The following is a 16736-nucleotide window of genomic DNA, read 5'->3' as shown; positions in this document are numbered from 1 at the left end:
TGATAACGGAAAATAGGATGAATTGGAGGATGGAGAGCAAAAGGTTAAAATTAAGAGGGATTTACTGTAATGTAAGTGTAGGACGGTGAAGTATGCACCAGGGAGGGTGACTGTGAAAACCAAGAGCAGGATTTGATGATGGATGAGCAGCAATGGGGAGGTGAGTTTCAATGCATGACTCCATTGTGATAATTTAGGAGCTCATTCTGGAGGTGGAAGAGCCTGATTATTCATTTCACCAGTGGAAGTGTAAAATGTCAAAGTCATCATTTTATACATGAATCAGAGCTCCACCACCTTCAGTTCAGTCGCTCAGTCGTGTCCGACTCTCCGCGACCCCATGAATCACATGAATCGTCTTCCTATGGCCTTCTCCTTGGTGTGTGTGCATTTTCATGAGACCATTCATCATTGGATTTTATGGCCCACCCAGCTAATCCACAATGATCTCATCTTCAGACCTTTAACTTAATTACACTTGCAAAAACCGCTTCTCCTAATAAGGTTGCATTCACAGGTCCTGGGGGGTTAGACTTATCTTTTGGAGGGCCACCATTCAACCCACTACACCTGTTTGGTCATGGAATATTAGAGGCCTTGTCATGAGGAGATATACTCAACATTAATTTCTCCTTACATATTTTTGTGAATGTACAGTAACCTCTCAGTGAAGAAGAACTAAGGAGAAATGTAAAGTGCTCTGTACACTATTATATATAGAAAATTATTTTTGTACCTATTGCATTGTAAAGCTTTTGGGACCTAACACTTTTTTTGGAAGTGAGAATGATCATAACCACAAAATAATAAATTCTAAATTGTTGTTTCTATCCATTGTATCTTACATTAGTTCCTTCAAAAATTTCCTAGAATTCTGTAAATTTACTTACACAGTTATACTCCTCTAACCAATCTAATAATAGATTTTAAATAATGAGAAAACACATGCCCTAGAGGAAAAAACCTAATTTACTCTGGAGAAAAGCTAATTTATTATATTTATAAGTATATAAATATGTATATAAATATAATAAATTTAGCGTATATATTTATCTACATGTATAAATAAATAAAATGGCATATATATGCCATTCACACTGTAGTTTGTACATATTTTTATATTAGTCAGATTATTTTTCCTATCTTTCAAAGTGCTTTAGTACTCTTAAATGAGTATAAACATCCTGCAAAGTATCACTTTGAAGGATACTTTCAACTTTTTATCTTCACAGAAAATCATTTTAGTTAATACTATGTACATTTACCATGAATTAGTCTGTGGAAATCTGCGGTGTCAAGCAGTAACCAAAATGGATGGTTAGAACTCAGTTCTACTGTAATTTGTGGAATAGCAATTTTTTTGCTCACCGCATTCTTTTAAAATATTCTTTTCAAACTCGTCTGTTCCACTCATAATTGTGTCATTGTTTCTCAGCCTTTACAAACAGTAAAACGAGACGTCGGAGGAGAGGAGACAGTTTTTCCATCCTGTAATCACTGCCTTTACAGTCATCGGGTTTTAATCCTTTCCACACCAGGCTCATATAAGGAAAGGGAAAGTTTCCATCACTTCCTGATTCCTGCATAAAACATCCATCTAAAAATAGCCCGGTCTTTTGCCTCACGCAAGGCCCGTTTCCTCTCTCCACACATTCGCGCGCCGCTGGCCACAGCCTTGAGTCATGTTTGTAAACACTGCAGAGCCCTTCCTTTCCCCTGCTCTCATGCAGTCCCACAGTGTGAACTTTTGGTTTTATTTTGATGTTGAATAATCGTTAGTGAATAACTCTGAACAGTGCTAGACAAGAAATACAGGCTGAATAATTCAGCTGAACAGGAAGAAAAAGAATTTAGAGATAAGTTTTCTCAAGTTTCAAACATGCAATTGTCCCTGTGTACATGTGGGATTTTCAGTGAAATATAATCATATTTAGCTTGACAGGTTATGGAACAAATGTTTTAATATAAATCTGTTTTCCCAGATTTTTATTTCTCAGTGTATGGCATTGAGAGAGTCGATCAGCTTGATGTTCATGACACTCCAGAAGCATCAGAAACAGTGAACGCTCAATGAAAAGCATATATATATATTTTTTTCTAAATGTAAGGTGCTATTTTAAAGTTACTATTTTCTTAACTAGGTTAACACAACTTTGTAAAGCAATTTTCATCCAATTAAAATAATTCATGGGGGAAAACTCACATATAAATAAATACTTTTCTTAAATATAAATTACTGAGTTTAAAGAAATACATGATTTCGCTTAATCCTCACAGCAATGCTCAGGAAGATAATAGTATCAACTTTATTTTAAAGCTCATTTATTTACAAATAAGTTGCTAACAAATAAGAAACAGCTGAAATGTAGATAAAGTGGGATTGTGTGTGTGTGCTCAGTCACCAAGTCGTGTCCGACTCTTTGCAACCTGATGGACTACAGCCTTCCAGGCTCCTCTGTCCATCGGATTTTCCAGGGAAGAATACTAGAGTAGGTTGCCATTTCCTTCCCCAGGGGATCATCCTGATTCAGGGATCGAAGCCTTGTCTCCTGCAGCTCCCACATTGGCAAGCAGATTCTTTACCACTGAGCCACCTGGGAAGCCCCAGAATGGGATTGGGAGTCTGCTACTTCAAAAACAGTACACAACCTGTCCATGTGTGTTGGTCATTACTTATGATCCCTATGGTGCCATTAGAGGAGCATCACTGCCTTTTCTTTTTTCTTTTTTTGTACACAAAATCATTTCTTCCATATGGAGCTATTGTGCTAAGCAATTTGTCTCAGATCATCCAGCTTGCAAGTCAAGACAGGCTGGGCCTTTCAGGCTGCACAGCCCAGGTATGGAGCCATCCGTCATGTTCCCTATCTCTTTCATACTGCACTGTCATATCTATTCTTTACCTTCCCCATTAATTTATGATCCCTAAGTATTCAAGGATAGCTCCTCTCTTATGCCTGGAACATATGTGCTCAATCATAATGTTGGGTGAATTAATATGCACTGTGAGGAAATAGTCCAGGTATGCTGCAAAATCTCATGGCAAATAAATACTTTCCTCATAGCATTTGCCACAGTTTTAAACCTAAAGGGTTGTTTGATTACTGTCTCTCATCCACCAGGCTATGTTCATCCTGTAAGAATAAGAGTTTTACTCACCATTATGTCCCCACCTCCTAGCATAGAGCTTAGATTGACAACTAATGATTATCATTGAAGGAATCAATGTGATGACAAGAGTAGTTAAAAAAAAAAACTGAAGGTGGTAGTGATCATTTCTCTAAAGCTTCTGCTCTTTAGGGATTTCCCCAATACTGTTGCGCTATCTCTTCCTTCTTCTTCTTTTCTTTCTTCACTTTTCCCGCTTCCATATCTTTTCCTCTCTTTACTGACTTTTATTTGGCAAAAGTGTATAGAAAGTAATGTGACAGGCATGCTACTATTGTACTCATGTTAATTGATTTAATTCTAATAACAGTCTTATGAGATATGTATTATCTTTACTGTCTTTATTTTATATTTGAGGGTATTGAGTGCAGAGACCTTAGGGAACATGCCCAAGGTCCCAGAGCGTGCCCTTTAACTCATGCAGTCTGGCCCCAGAGTCAGTGCTTTCCCCGCTACCGTGGTCTGTTTCTTACTTGTCCCCTGTGCCTTTAAGCTGAATTTCAATAGAAATAAGCTCTATTCACTGCACCTCTCTGTATTGATTTATGTTCTCCAGTTGGAATTATTTTTTGTATTTACCTTCTGTGTTAGTCATCCTTCATGCGAACACAAACCTAAAACCTCAGTAGTCAACAGTAAACATGTCCTTCTTGGTCATGTTATGTGTCAACAGAACAGCTTCTTTTCATAAAGAGAAGCAAAAAAAAAAAAGAAGCTAATTCCGAGCAGCTCAAATGTTTTTGCATTCACAAAATGTATTCATCTTTAATCAGTTTTGTGCAGAAAATGCAGGTAAAAAATCAGTAACAGAGTGTTCCTCATTCTACCTCAACAGATTTTGTTAACTTTGAAGGGTTAAAAAACATTCACGTGGCTTGTAAATGCCCAGATCCCATTGTTGTTGTTTAGTCGCTCAGTTGTGTCCAACTCTTGCGATTCGCGGGGTTTCCCAGGCAGGAATACTGGAGTGAGTTGCCATTTCTTACTCTGGGTATCCTCCCTGAGTCTCCTGCCTTGCAGGCAGAGTCTTTACCACTCAGTCACCAGGAAAGCCTGCCCAGAATCTCTAGCAATTGCATCAGTGTAATTTCAGTAAGTTCAGTTCATTAATAATTTTTCCAATGCCTCCTGTGGAACTAGCCTTATATAAAGAACTAAAAAAATGATCGTGAGTTTGTTTATGGAGTAATTTTGTATGTTTTGAGATTGATAAGTTTCTTAAGAACAGGATCGTTGCTCATCTTTAGCAAGGAGCATACTAACACAGTAGATAGCTAATGAACAGTGAATGATGAGCAGACCAGCTGAACAAATGATCTTTCCCTCTCATCCATAGGAACTTCTACTTGCAGAAAAGTGGGCTAAAATGAACAAGCTCCCCTTTCCAAAGATTGATCCTTACGTGTTCGATCGAGAAGGACTGAAGGAATGCTATGTTTTTAAACCCAAGAATCCTGATGTCGAGAAAGATTGCCCGACTATCATTCACTTTGTTCTGGCCAACATCAACTTCAGAAAGTACAAGGCTCCAGGTATATCGGGAGTTATAGTCTGTAAGGCAGAAAGCTGATAAAGAGTAATGACATTAAGGTGGTTCATGCTGGCACTGCCATACCAGCTGTTACAACATTGAACACTTCCTTTACCTTGATAAATGGCTACCATCCTGAGACCCCAAGCACTCCACCTCTTTCTCACCCCAGAGTCTCCTGAGCTCCTCACAATCCAGAAACTGAAGGGTGATTAACTAGCTCAATAAAACCCCTGGGGCTTTACTCTGCAATCTCGGGTTATATTTGTTCTGATGAATCGGTGCCCTTGTCATAGGCATTGTTAAATATTTTGATTGCTACCTTTGTAAGGGAGGCCTTGTTTCAGAACAAATCGTACAAAAAATTGTGGGAATGTTAACTGACCATAAAAATTCATAAAATCTAGCAGTACAATATGGATAGTAATTTTAGGTCACCATGTTACATTCCTTTAGAAAAAGAGAATCAAGTTCAAGGCACCGGCATTTTGTTTTGCCACATCAAAAGGAGTCAATGGACTCTTCTATATCCTGGAAGATACTGATCAACAAAAGGACAGCTAGAGATTGACCAGCAAGATACTAAATGCCTCAAAGTTATATGATTTTCAGACCAGAAAATGTAGCTGTTAAAGAAAAGATGAAAAAATAGTCATGGAAGATTTGAGACTATGGGGAGGAAAGTGATCTTTTTCTAGATAGTGGACGAAATCAGAGAAGAGGTCAATAGAGGTGGAGGTTCTCCTGAGTCATACTTCAACACAAAAGCAGGAAGAATTAGCTGGAATTTTTAGTTATTGAACAGTGAAATACCTAAAGCATAGGAAATTTTGAATTTTCTATCACTATTAATTCTCAAAAATAGGCTGTGGAGGGGATTCTTGTGACATGAAGACAGTTAATTAATGTCTGGGTTTGGGTTCTACCAGAAGCAAATTCCAAGCAAAGGGTTCAAGTGCAAATAGTTTATTTGGGTGAAGTAGGAAACTTTAGTAAGAGAGCTGAGAACTGATAAAAGGAAGAAAGGCAGACATCAAAAGTTGTGTTAGTAGACCTGCTACCACAAGGAGAACCTGATCCTACTGGGAAACTCTAGGAAATGAAATAGACTCTATAGTCAGATCATGCTTTCCACTTACACAGCAAGTGGCAAGGGAACCAAGGAATTTATATACCAACACCATAAAGTCTTTGGTTGACTGCTTCCTGGGACAGAGTATTATTGACTGGAACTTCCAGCCTGCTGCTAATGAGCAAAGCAGCCTTGAGCAGATACAGGGAGGGGTAGAAAGCCCTCTGGGCTTCCCAGGTGGCTCAATGGTAAAGAGTCCACCTGCCAAGCAGGAGACACAGGCTTGATCCCTGAGTTGGGAAGATCCCCTGGAGAAGGCAATGGCAACCCACTCCAGTATTCTTGCCTGGGAAATCCCATGAACAGAGGCGACTGGTGGGCCGCAGTCTGTGGGGTTGCAAAAGAATCAGACACTACTTAGTCAGACTAAACAGTAGCAGCAGAAAGCCCTTAGGCACAGAGATGCAGGTTCTGGCAATTGGAAGGTACCCAGTCAGAGTACACAGAAATGGTCAAGTCCAGGGTATATGAGCAGAGGCCTCACAGTGTTTATATACTAAGGGTTATATGACTCCTGAAGGGGCTCCCAAGGTTGTGTTTATGGCTATTTGTATGTTTTATGCTCTGGACTTTAGAGATAATTTGTGGTTTTCGAAATAACATCATTTGAAATTCTTCTTATATTTAGGTGTTCCGAGAGAAACTAATGAAGAGAAAGAAATGGCTGATTTTGATATTTTTGATGACCCTGAATCACCGTTTTCGACCTTCAACTTTCAATACCCAAATCAAGCATTTAAAAGGCTACATGATCTCATGTACTTCAATACCCTGAACAACATTGATGTAAGTATCTCCTATGATCACTGACAATGTCAAATATGTCCATATCACATGAACATAGCAATACCCCATTTTAATTCATTAAAAATAACTTTTATGAATGATACCACCCAAAAATGTACCATTTTCATTTTTTGTGAATTCTATTAATCTCCAGAAGAACCCATAAAATTCACAAATAAGAAACCCAGTGCCTCCAAATTGGCAGAGCTCACATTTTATGCTATCGTTTGAAGGATTAATTAATCCTCAGCTTCTTTCCCAAAATATCTAGTAGGTTTATCATATGATAAAGTATAAGTTGGAAGAAAAGTGATCCAATGGAAATATGAGTAGAGAAGTGAGTGCTACCAGAAGTGTAATTAATCTACAAAAATAGCATGAATTTTAATGAACAGACTCATGCCTTTAAATGATTTATTTTTGTGGATCTTGGAACTGACGGTATTTTTGTGGTTCTTGGAACCGTTGGTCTCCTGAAGTAGCAGTTTCTCCAAGTTTAGCCCTGGAGATATCAAGTGTGCCTTGCTTCAGAAACATTAAAACAAGTCATTCTCTTCAGTGTTTTTCCTATCACTAGTATATCTGCTGCTGAGATTCTGTATCTGTGTAAAATTCTTTAGCTGCTAACTCACCATTTAGGACCACTGTTGTGTAACTGCAGTCATGTTGGCTTGTGGTTCCACATTATAGTGTCTGACAAATGATGATCAGTGGTAAAAGCCCAAGTTCATGAGTCTACCTGGACTTTGTACGTTAGAAAAAAGCATAAAAGAAAAAGAAAGAAAAATTAAATGGATAGGAAAAGGCATGACACCTGATTTGCCAGTCCTTTTGGAGTTTGTATGAATGGAGTAAAAGAATGTACCATGTGTGAATGAGTCTTCTGTGCATATGAGATTTCATAAGATTTTTGTGATCTAATAGAATTCTGGCACATATAGTTTGTTTAGTTTGGTCTGAAACTAGTAATGATCAAGTGTGTGCAGTTGTAACAGTTATACCATAATACATTTATTAATCAATAGCTTTAATTTTTTTTAAACATATGAAAATTTCCCAATAACCTTCAGTTTCTGCAACTCCAAAGTGTTTCTTGTCAGTGTTCATTTGTGAATAATATGTGATAGTTCAAGTAAAACATGAATAACAACATTTATAGTACATCTCATTTTCTAAATAGATTTATTCCTTTTCTTTTATCTTATTATTCAGTGAAAATCTGAAATCTGTATGCTACAGTGTTTCTGTGGTGATGGTGAAAACTTAAAGAATAATAGAAGAAAATCAACATTTTAATCTGTAATTTTAGGGAGCAGATATTCTCAGAATAGAGTTGTGTTTTATAAAACTTCATGCTGTTTAACAAAAAAGAACTAAGGGTTAATAAAGCAATAATCCTATTTTTCCAGTATGAAGCCAGTAAACAATAATTGCATTGTCTTCTCATTGGGATGAAATGTATTAAACTTGGTCAGTTGTCCTCAAACGGATTAAAAAAATAGATTATAGGAATGTATAAATACCCATTGGACTTGGGAAAATTAAAGGGTACATACAAGTATATCTGTATATCAACATATATGTATATATTCATGTGTATATATATATGGCATATATATACATATAGGTGTATATAATTTACACAACTTCATTTCTCTCATTGTTTTCAGTTCTGGTTTATATAAAACACTAAGCTATTTAGGGAATGATATAGTTCTATTTATATATTTTACAAGCATTCTTCAAAGTATGAAGAATTCATCTTTGTTTGACACATAGATGAAAAAGTTAATGCCTAAACAAAACCAGACTGAATCCCAAAATAACTGTCCTGACTTAGAGCTCATCAAACACAGATTTTTCACAAGCCATTCAATTAAGCAGGTTTTCATTACTTCTAAGAAGTTATCTGACACAGTAAGTAGAAGCAAGATCATGGGCTTTATATCATGTTTAGCTCTTAGATGGGCTATTTTTATGACTGAATAAGCTACTTAAACTTTTTGAGCCTCAATTTCCTCACCTCTGAAACAAGTGTAACAGTACCTATCATGGTGGCAGCAGTGAGTTTTCAGTCAGGTGTTCAGTCCAGTCACTCAGTCGTGTCTGACTCTTTGTGACTCCATGAAGTGCAGCACGCCACGCCTCCCTGTCCATCACCAACTCCAGGAGTCCACCCAAACCCATGTCCATTGTGTCAGTGATGTCATCCAACGATCTCATCCTCTGTCGTCCCCTTCTCCTCCTGCCCTCAATCTTTCCCATCATCGGGGTCTTTTCCAATGAGTCAACTCTTCGCATCAAGTGGCCAAAGTATTGGAGTTTCAGCTTCAGCATCAGTCCTTCCAATGAATATTCAGGATTGATCTCCTTTAGGATGGACTGGTTGGATCTCCTTGCAGTCCAAGGGACTCTCAAGAGTCTTCTCCAACACCACAGTTCAAAAACATCAATTCTTCTGTGCTCAGCCATCTTTATAGTCCAACTCTCACATGCATACATGACCACTGGAAAAACCATAGCTTTGACTAGACAGACCTTTGTTGACAAAGTAATGCTTCTGCTTTTCAATATGCTGTCTAGGTTGGTCATAACTTTTCTTCCAAGGAGTAAGCGTCTTTTAATTTCATGGCTGCAGTCACTGTCTGCAGTGATTTTGGAGCCCAGAAGAATAGTCTGCCACTGTTTCCCCATCTATTTGCCATGAAATGATGGGACTGGATGCCATGATCTTAGTTTTCTGAATGTTGAGCTTTAAGCCAACTTTTTCACTCTCCTCTTTCACTTTCATCAAGAGGCTCTTTAGTTCTTCTTAACTTTCTGCCATAAGGGTTGTGTCATCTGCATATCTGAGGTTATTGGTATTATTGATCTTAGCTCTCCAACCCAGGACTAAACCCATGTCCCTGGCCTTGGAAGGCAGTGTCTTAACCACTGGTCCACCAGGGAAGTCCCTCAGTCAGGTGATGGATGAACAAACAGTTCCCTGCAAGCAGAAGCTGCTTAATAAGTGGGAACTATACCTATGTGTGTCTGTATCCTGCACCATGATGAATATATGTCAAGACCTTTGCAAATGGTGAGAAGTAAGAATAGAAATAAGTCCGTACAGGTAATAGCAGCCTAGGCAGTAAATGCATGTATTTTTGAATGAATGAATTTAGGCTTCCCTCTTAAATTCTATAACCACTGAGATTTTTCTTGGGTGTGTATATGTGTGTGTGCACCTCATACCCAGGTACGACTTCCAGTTCTCACTGACATTTATCTCTCCTTTGTTGATGCCCACTCCTTGTTTTTAACCAGGAAAATATTTTTTATCAGAATCAAAGCTTCTTGGTAAGTGATGAGAAATAAAGAACAGCCAAACTCTGAGGTAGGCTGCTGGGTCATTAGGCTCAGTCATGAGCTAAGTCACTTGCTCCCACACCATTTGACGAGAGTAAGTGACTAATTCACACAGCAGCAACACAGCACACACTTACTTGCCATAGACTTGCTCACCAGTTGTGGACACTGTGAATACAAACTCCTCTAACGCACAGACATCTGACTGCCTGTCCCATGGAGGCAGTTTTCAACTTTGTGGCCACGACCACCGTGACTTAAGGCAAATTTTCCTCTTCAATTCACACTCCGTCTTAAACCTTGACTCTGAAAAGACCAACCTGTCTCCGACGGCTGTGTGCTTCTGTTGCTTCGTTTTCCAGAGATCTCAGTGGGCCAGCTTCACTGAAGCTAAATTCCAGTTCGTCTTAAGAAGCTTCTGTTTCTTTTCACTTGTGACAGTGGGCTGGGTTTCTCATTAACGTCGGGTTTCTGCACTTACTCAGTCCTCCCAAATTCTTTTTCACTGAACATTGCTCAAGTGCTTTTACAGTGGCAGCATATCATTTTTTTTTTTTTGGTCTTTTTTTTTTTTTTTTTAAGGGAAACCTAACATACAGTAACTTACACTGGTATACAGGTGGTATGTGGAAAATGCAGAGGCTTTGGAGTCAGACCAAATTTGATGCTCAAATTTTTGCTGTGTGACCTTGGGCATGTTGGTTAACTTTTCCAAATTTTACTTTCCTCATTTGTAAATGGAAAGAGTGATATATATTTTATAAGATCTGGATGAGGATTAGTAAAATAAGATAATTTACGAGCTTAGCATGCATGAGACACTTAATAAACTGAAATGGGTAATATGACAATGATGTTAATTTTTATCCGTGTTCATATTTATCTTCTGCTTTTAATTGTACATTTAAACCTTTTAAAAGCAATGGCTTACCTTATTTGCCTTGTATCCTCTAGAGATACTGATCACAATGGCCAGTACCAAAATAAATATGTAATAAAATGTCCACAATTCGTTTAGAAAATGTCATCGACTTACTGGCTGAAACTGTTGAAGAGTTTAATATGATAGGAGAAGCGGGTAGCGAGTGTCAGGATACAGGACTCTGGAGGCAGATGCCTGACCATGGAGTAACTCCATGAAATGCATGCTGACCAGGTAATGTGGTTACATGCTTTACCCATAAACTGCCACCTTGATCTGGAGGTAACATACCTTCTGAGGTTTCTTTTCCAAGACCGTGATGATTCAATTATCCCAGGAAAATTACTGTTACACAGTTTCACTCATTCAGTGTTTTAATATAGCAGGCATACTATAAAAACAGTGACAGTTTATTCAATATATACCAATGCTGAATAATCATGAGCTTTTAAAATTCTTTCTCCAATGATCCTATAAAGTATTAAATATTAGGTGTTAACTAAAATGAAGAAAGGGCTTCCCTGGTGACTCAGCTGGTAAAGAATCTGCCTGTAATGCAGGAGACCTGGGTTCGATCCCTGGGTTGGAAAAATCCCCTGGAGAAGGGAAAGGCTACCCACTCCAGTATTCTTGCCTGGAGAATTCCATGGACTATATAGTCCATGGAGTCACAAAGAGTTGGACATAACTGAGCAAATTTCACTTTTCACTCAAAATGAGGAAAAACATATATCCATAAGTATTTGTATCTATTTCTTTATTTGTTGATAGTTCATCATCATGTTAAAAGTATTTAGGTACAAGTTAAAGTTTTTATCTTTTACAAAATAATTTAGCAGCTTATTATATATCATAACCTTTTAAAAATGTGATATCTCTAGGCATTTCTTTGTTTTTTAATTAAAGTATGGCTGATTTCCCTGGAGAAAGGAATGGCTACCCACTCCAGTATTCTTGCTGGAGAATTCCATGGACAGAGGAGCCTGGTGGGCCACAGTCCAAGAGAGCGAACAGAGTCAGACACAATTGAAACGACTCAGCATGCACGCACGCATAGCTGATTTACAATGTTAAAGTTCAAGTTAGTTTCAAGTATATAACACAGTGATTCAGTTTTATATATATATCTGTCTCTCTCTCCATATACATCCCTTGCATGCTCTTTTCCCTTTCAGGTTACTACAAAATATTGAGTCTAGTTCCCTGTGCGGTATACTAGGTCCTTGTTGGTTATCATGGCCTTAAATATTAGGCCCAAATTCATTTACCTTTAATGCTACCTATAATCTTTTTACATCTTATTTATTTATTAATTCAACACATATTTATTGAGTATCTACTATGCCGGGCACTGTTTTAGGAACTAAGGATAAATAATGCCCAACATGAAAAGAACAAGGAAAAATTTTGAGTGCTTGATATAAACCAGATGCATCCTTTTCAAATATTGAGCACTCAGAGCTGGCCTATGAGGTAGGTATTTTTATTTCTATGTGAGACAGCTGAGTCATGGATTACTGTAGCTGATTTCTGGAAGCCACACAGTTTTGTTGAGGGGCTGAGATGGGGACATAGATTTTTTTTTTTCTCACTCTTTCCTCACTTTTGAACTATCTGTCTCTCAAGCAGCCTTATTGCCTAGTTACTCCAAACACAGCTTCCTTTCCAGCCAGCCTACTTCCCAGGTATTTCCTGTACATGCCTTCAACCTCTTTGTGAAACTATCCTTTTACTGAGAAGACCTGGTCTTTCCACTCCACGTATCAAACCCTGCTTGTCCTTCACCTCAGCTCAAGTCTCATTGTCCCCATGGGTTGAGCTTTATCCTGTTTAATTTGATCTCCAGTGAGCACCTTCTGGACAGTCATTAATCTTACAAATATTTATTCTTTCCCTTCCGTGTTCTAAGTGCGGGAATCAAAACTGAGAAGACTAGTAAGACCTTTGCTTTCATAACACTTCAGTTTTTATTCAGAAGGCAAGCATTAACCAGCAAATCCATAGTAATTTAGGCCAGACTATCCTCTTGCCTTTTGTTATATTTAGAAGTCTTACTTCTCTTGCAGAATATACTGTAACTTTCTTTTAAGGCTCATTTAAAATTTTCTATTCTGAGAATTCAGTGCTTACTTGTGGAGTGCTTCCAATCTCATGTTTCTAAGTTTGTTCCTTTTGGGCAGTGATGACATGTTGCATGTTTTCTTACTTTTTGCCTTTATTGCCAAATATTTAAAGGATCTGGCAGATTGGGAGACCATTAAATGGTACCAGAAAGATGACCCATGTCTTATTTAGGGATAGGTGATGGGGATAGAGGAGGTTGATATATGAGGATCTGTGCTAGAATGACACTGATGGGAAGGATTTTGAGTTTCAGTGACTTTCAGAGGGGAATGAAAAAAAAAAATTAGATGTAAATACTATTTACAACAGCGGCTTTCCTGGTGACTCAGACGGTAAAGAATCTGCCTGCAATGCAGGAGACCCAGGTTCGATCCCTGGGTCAGGAAGATCCCCTAGAGAAGGAAATGGCAACCCACTCCAGTATTGCCTGGAGAATTCCATGGACAGAGGAGCCTGGCGGGCTACAGTCCGTGGGATTGCAAAGAGTCAGACATGACTGAGTGACTATCCTATTAATAATTACTCCTAGTCTAATAAGAAAATAGAAAGGCTCAAATATAACTTAATGCCTCTTTTAACATGTCTAATTGTACCACGCATCATGCCAAAAGGTTTGAATTTAGCCACTGATGTAGTATTAAGCTCAGTCATTCCTGTTGAACAACCAATGAGTATTTTCTGCAAGTCTGAAAATCCTGGTTAATGGTTTCATAGTGTTAATGTGCCACCTAGTGGTTCAGATTACACATTCTAACTGCATATGATTTAGGTTTTTCAGAGTTATAAATGTGGATATCCATTTTCCTTGATAATAATGACCCTTTATTATTAAAAGTATCTGCCAGATTCCAACTATGATAAACCCACTAATTTGTGATACTCATGTTGTTGTTTTTGCTCAAGCATTGATATGTTTTTTGTATTCGTGAATTCATTGTAAAGGGGTTGACTGCAGTCATTATCAGTGCAATGTCCCCAGTGATCTTTTATATATTTTAAAGGTTTTTAGTTATTTGGGAAGTAAATAGTTGATTTTTAATTTTACTTGGGTTCTCTGCAATGAGGGTTGGTATGTCTCATGTCGCTCTGGCGCTCTTTTCAGAAGGAGAAACTAACTGAAAACTTGCTGACATGATTTCTAGAATGACAGTGAGATTAACTAAAAGGAGACATAGTAGGGCACATTTGCTAGTGTAATTGATTTGCTGACTTTTACCATAAAAAAATCTGCTATTGGCTATATATGGTGTGTTTATTTCTAGTAAATATTACAGCCTGCCACCTAAGGTAAAGCTCCTAAATTTTCTCATGTATGGTTAGTGAAAATACCAACAATAAATAGACACTAGTTGTGAAATGTTTCTTATGTGCCAGGCATTAATAAATGATCTCCAGTTCCCACAAGAGCCCAGATTAATATTATTATTTCCATTTTAAAGAAGAAGAAATGGCTGGGAGATATAAGTTAATTCCCCTTGATCTCCACAGCCAAGAAGTCCCTGTACCTGGAGGCCCTCTAGCAAGGTCTCCATCATAGACTTGAAGCCCCCTCTTCTATTTCTGTAGAATTATGTTTCCCTGACTCATGGGAAAGATGGGGGTCAGTGGATATCTGCTTTACTTAAAAGATTCAGTAACATTTGAACTCATCTTTTTCAGTAGACAATTATATATATAATTATATATAGATTGTAAAATTATAACTAAATTATAAATTTTAATTATAATGATTAAATTGGAAAATTATAAAATAAAGCTAAAATTAAAATTATATATATAGTTGTCTTCTGGGAAAAACATATATAAAATTAAAAATCTTAAAGCAAATAAAGGTATCACATTCCCATGATAAATCCCTCTTTTTAGAATATGACAGTTTGTTTAAAGTTACCATTAGAGAACAGAGGGCTCTGCCCAGTGGATCTCACATAAGTCACAGAAGATTAATGTAGGTTAGCATCACCCAAGTCACACATTTCTCTTCTCCCGGCTTGCCCATGGAGATTGGATGAGGAAAGGGGAAAACCCTATTGTGCACGCATCTCCAAGGCCAAGTGGGCCACGCCAGCTCTGGGTGGGAGGAGCGATGATGTTGTAAACTTCTCAGACTTGCCTTATTTATGGGCAGATGGATGATAGTGACAGATAGACGATGTATAGGGATAGACAGATGGATATGCGTATATCTTGCCCAAACAACTGTCTCAGTGCGTTCCGAACAACACTAATTATGCATCTTTTGCCTCTCTTTGCAGGTAATAAAGAATGCTCTCGTTGAAAGCATTGAATATAGAAGGCAGAATCCGTCTCGTTGCTCTGTTTCCCTCAGTAGTGTTGAGGCAAGAAGATTCTTCAACAAGGAGTTTCTAAGCAAACCCACAGCATAGTTTGTGTACTGGAAAGGGTAGCGATTTCTGATGCAGAGGCCATTTGAAATTCCACGACAACTGGATTTAAAAGCCCAGGAGAGGTATTAGCACTGATCTTAAGAAACTGGTTGCAGTTACTTAGCTGCATGAGAACAATACTTGTAAAACTTCGCTAGATTGACAGATGATGTGGATTTTGTAAAAATATAGCTTAGCTACATTTTCTATCAGTATGAATTTCCTGATGCAAATGTAGGGACATATACTGTATTTTTTAGACATTCCTCATCAACTATCTATGTGTCCTCTTTTTTAAAAGGTGGTTCCTTAGAATATTTAACGGTTCAATCTTTAAAAGACTTTGTATTGTGTGTGAATGTAATTCACTGACTGGATTTATTCATGCCATGAGACAACACTATTTTTTATTTATATATGCATATATGAAATAAATACATCTGTATACAAATGAGCAAGAGGTAACTGAGTTTTTGTTTGTTATCTTTAATGCACTATTGCACTGTGGCTATGACAGATGCTCAGATTCATGGCTTCCAGACACAAAAATTGTTAACCCTAAACTCAAATGTGAAACAACATTTTAAATCATGGTGATTTTTCTTAGAAGAGAAAGTATGTGTTTTTTGAGCAAATGGTGTATATTTATTCAGAATATAGGGAAAAAAATGTAACTCCTTCTAGTTTACTTTGCTGATACTATCCTATTTGTGCTACAGACAGCAGTTGACCTCAGAGGAAAATCCAGAAGAGTGACAAGTGCTGCATCTGTAAGACTTGTCTTAGGGACAGTCTGCATTGCATGACTGTGGTTTGTTACTATTGAACCATAAAGTTCAGAGTTAGTACCCCAAAGAGAAGGGCTTCCTTACTTTTCTTGCTCTGAGTCTACCATTCTTTAATCTCTCTGTTCATGTGTCTTTTTTCCTCTCACCTTTCATTCACGTTTCTACCTGTGAGGAAAGACAAGGTAACAGGAAGGGAACCCTGAAAGTTCATTCATTGGTTGATCCATGCACATGGCAACTGATTGCCCTCTACAGGCCATCAGGCATGTTGCAGGGGCTGGGGACACAGCATTGGACAATGACAGAAGTGCCTACCTTCGAGGACCTTGGGCTTCCCTGGTGGCTCAGGTGGCAAAGAATCTGCCTGCAATGCAGGAGACCCAGCTTCAATCACTTTCACACTTTTAAGGACCTTACTTTCTAATGGAGATGACCAATAATAATCTGTAAAAATAAGTTCCTAGAATGTTAGCCCTAGGGAAGATCACAATGAGATGGTTATTGTTGCTATTTAGTCACTAAGTTGTGTCCAACTCTTTTGCAACCTCAT

At 37.9% G+C, this 16736-nt stretch overlaps 1 protein-coding gene across 1 annotated transcript in view; it reads left to right on the top strand.

Moving 5' to 3' along the window:
• PLA2G4A (phospholipase A2 group IVA) overlaps positions 1-15852 on the top strand; it is a 153232-nt gene extending 137380 nt beyond the window's left edge. The window contains exons 16-18 of the mRNA XM_055419083.2: positions 4505-4700; positions 6460-6617; positions 15267-15852. Coding sequence (XP_055275058.2) covers positions 4505-4700; positions 6460-6617; positions 15267-15398 — 486 coding nt within the window. The 3' untranslated portion in view covers positions 15399-15852. The remainder of the gene's footprint in view (positions 1-4504; positions 4701-6459; positions 6618-15266) is intronic.
• Positions 15853-16736: the final 884 nt, after the last annotated feature.

The sequence above is a fragment of the Moschus berezovskii genome, chromosome 17 (genome assembly GCF_049115385.1).
Source record: "Moschus berezovskii isolate FMDL1 chromosome 17, NW_MosBer_1.0, whole genome shotgun sequence".
NCBI classification, from domain to species: Eukaryota; Metazoa; Chordata; class Mammalia; order Artiodactyla; family Moschidae; genus Moschus; species Moschus berezovskii.
The sequence above is the reverse complement of the archived record's forward strand: the minus strand, read 5'-3'. Positions and strand labels throughout refer to the sequence as shown.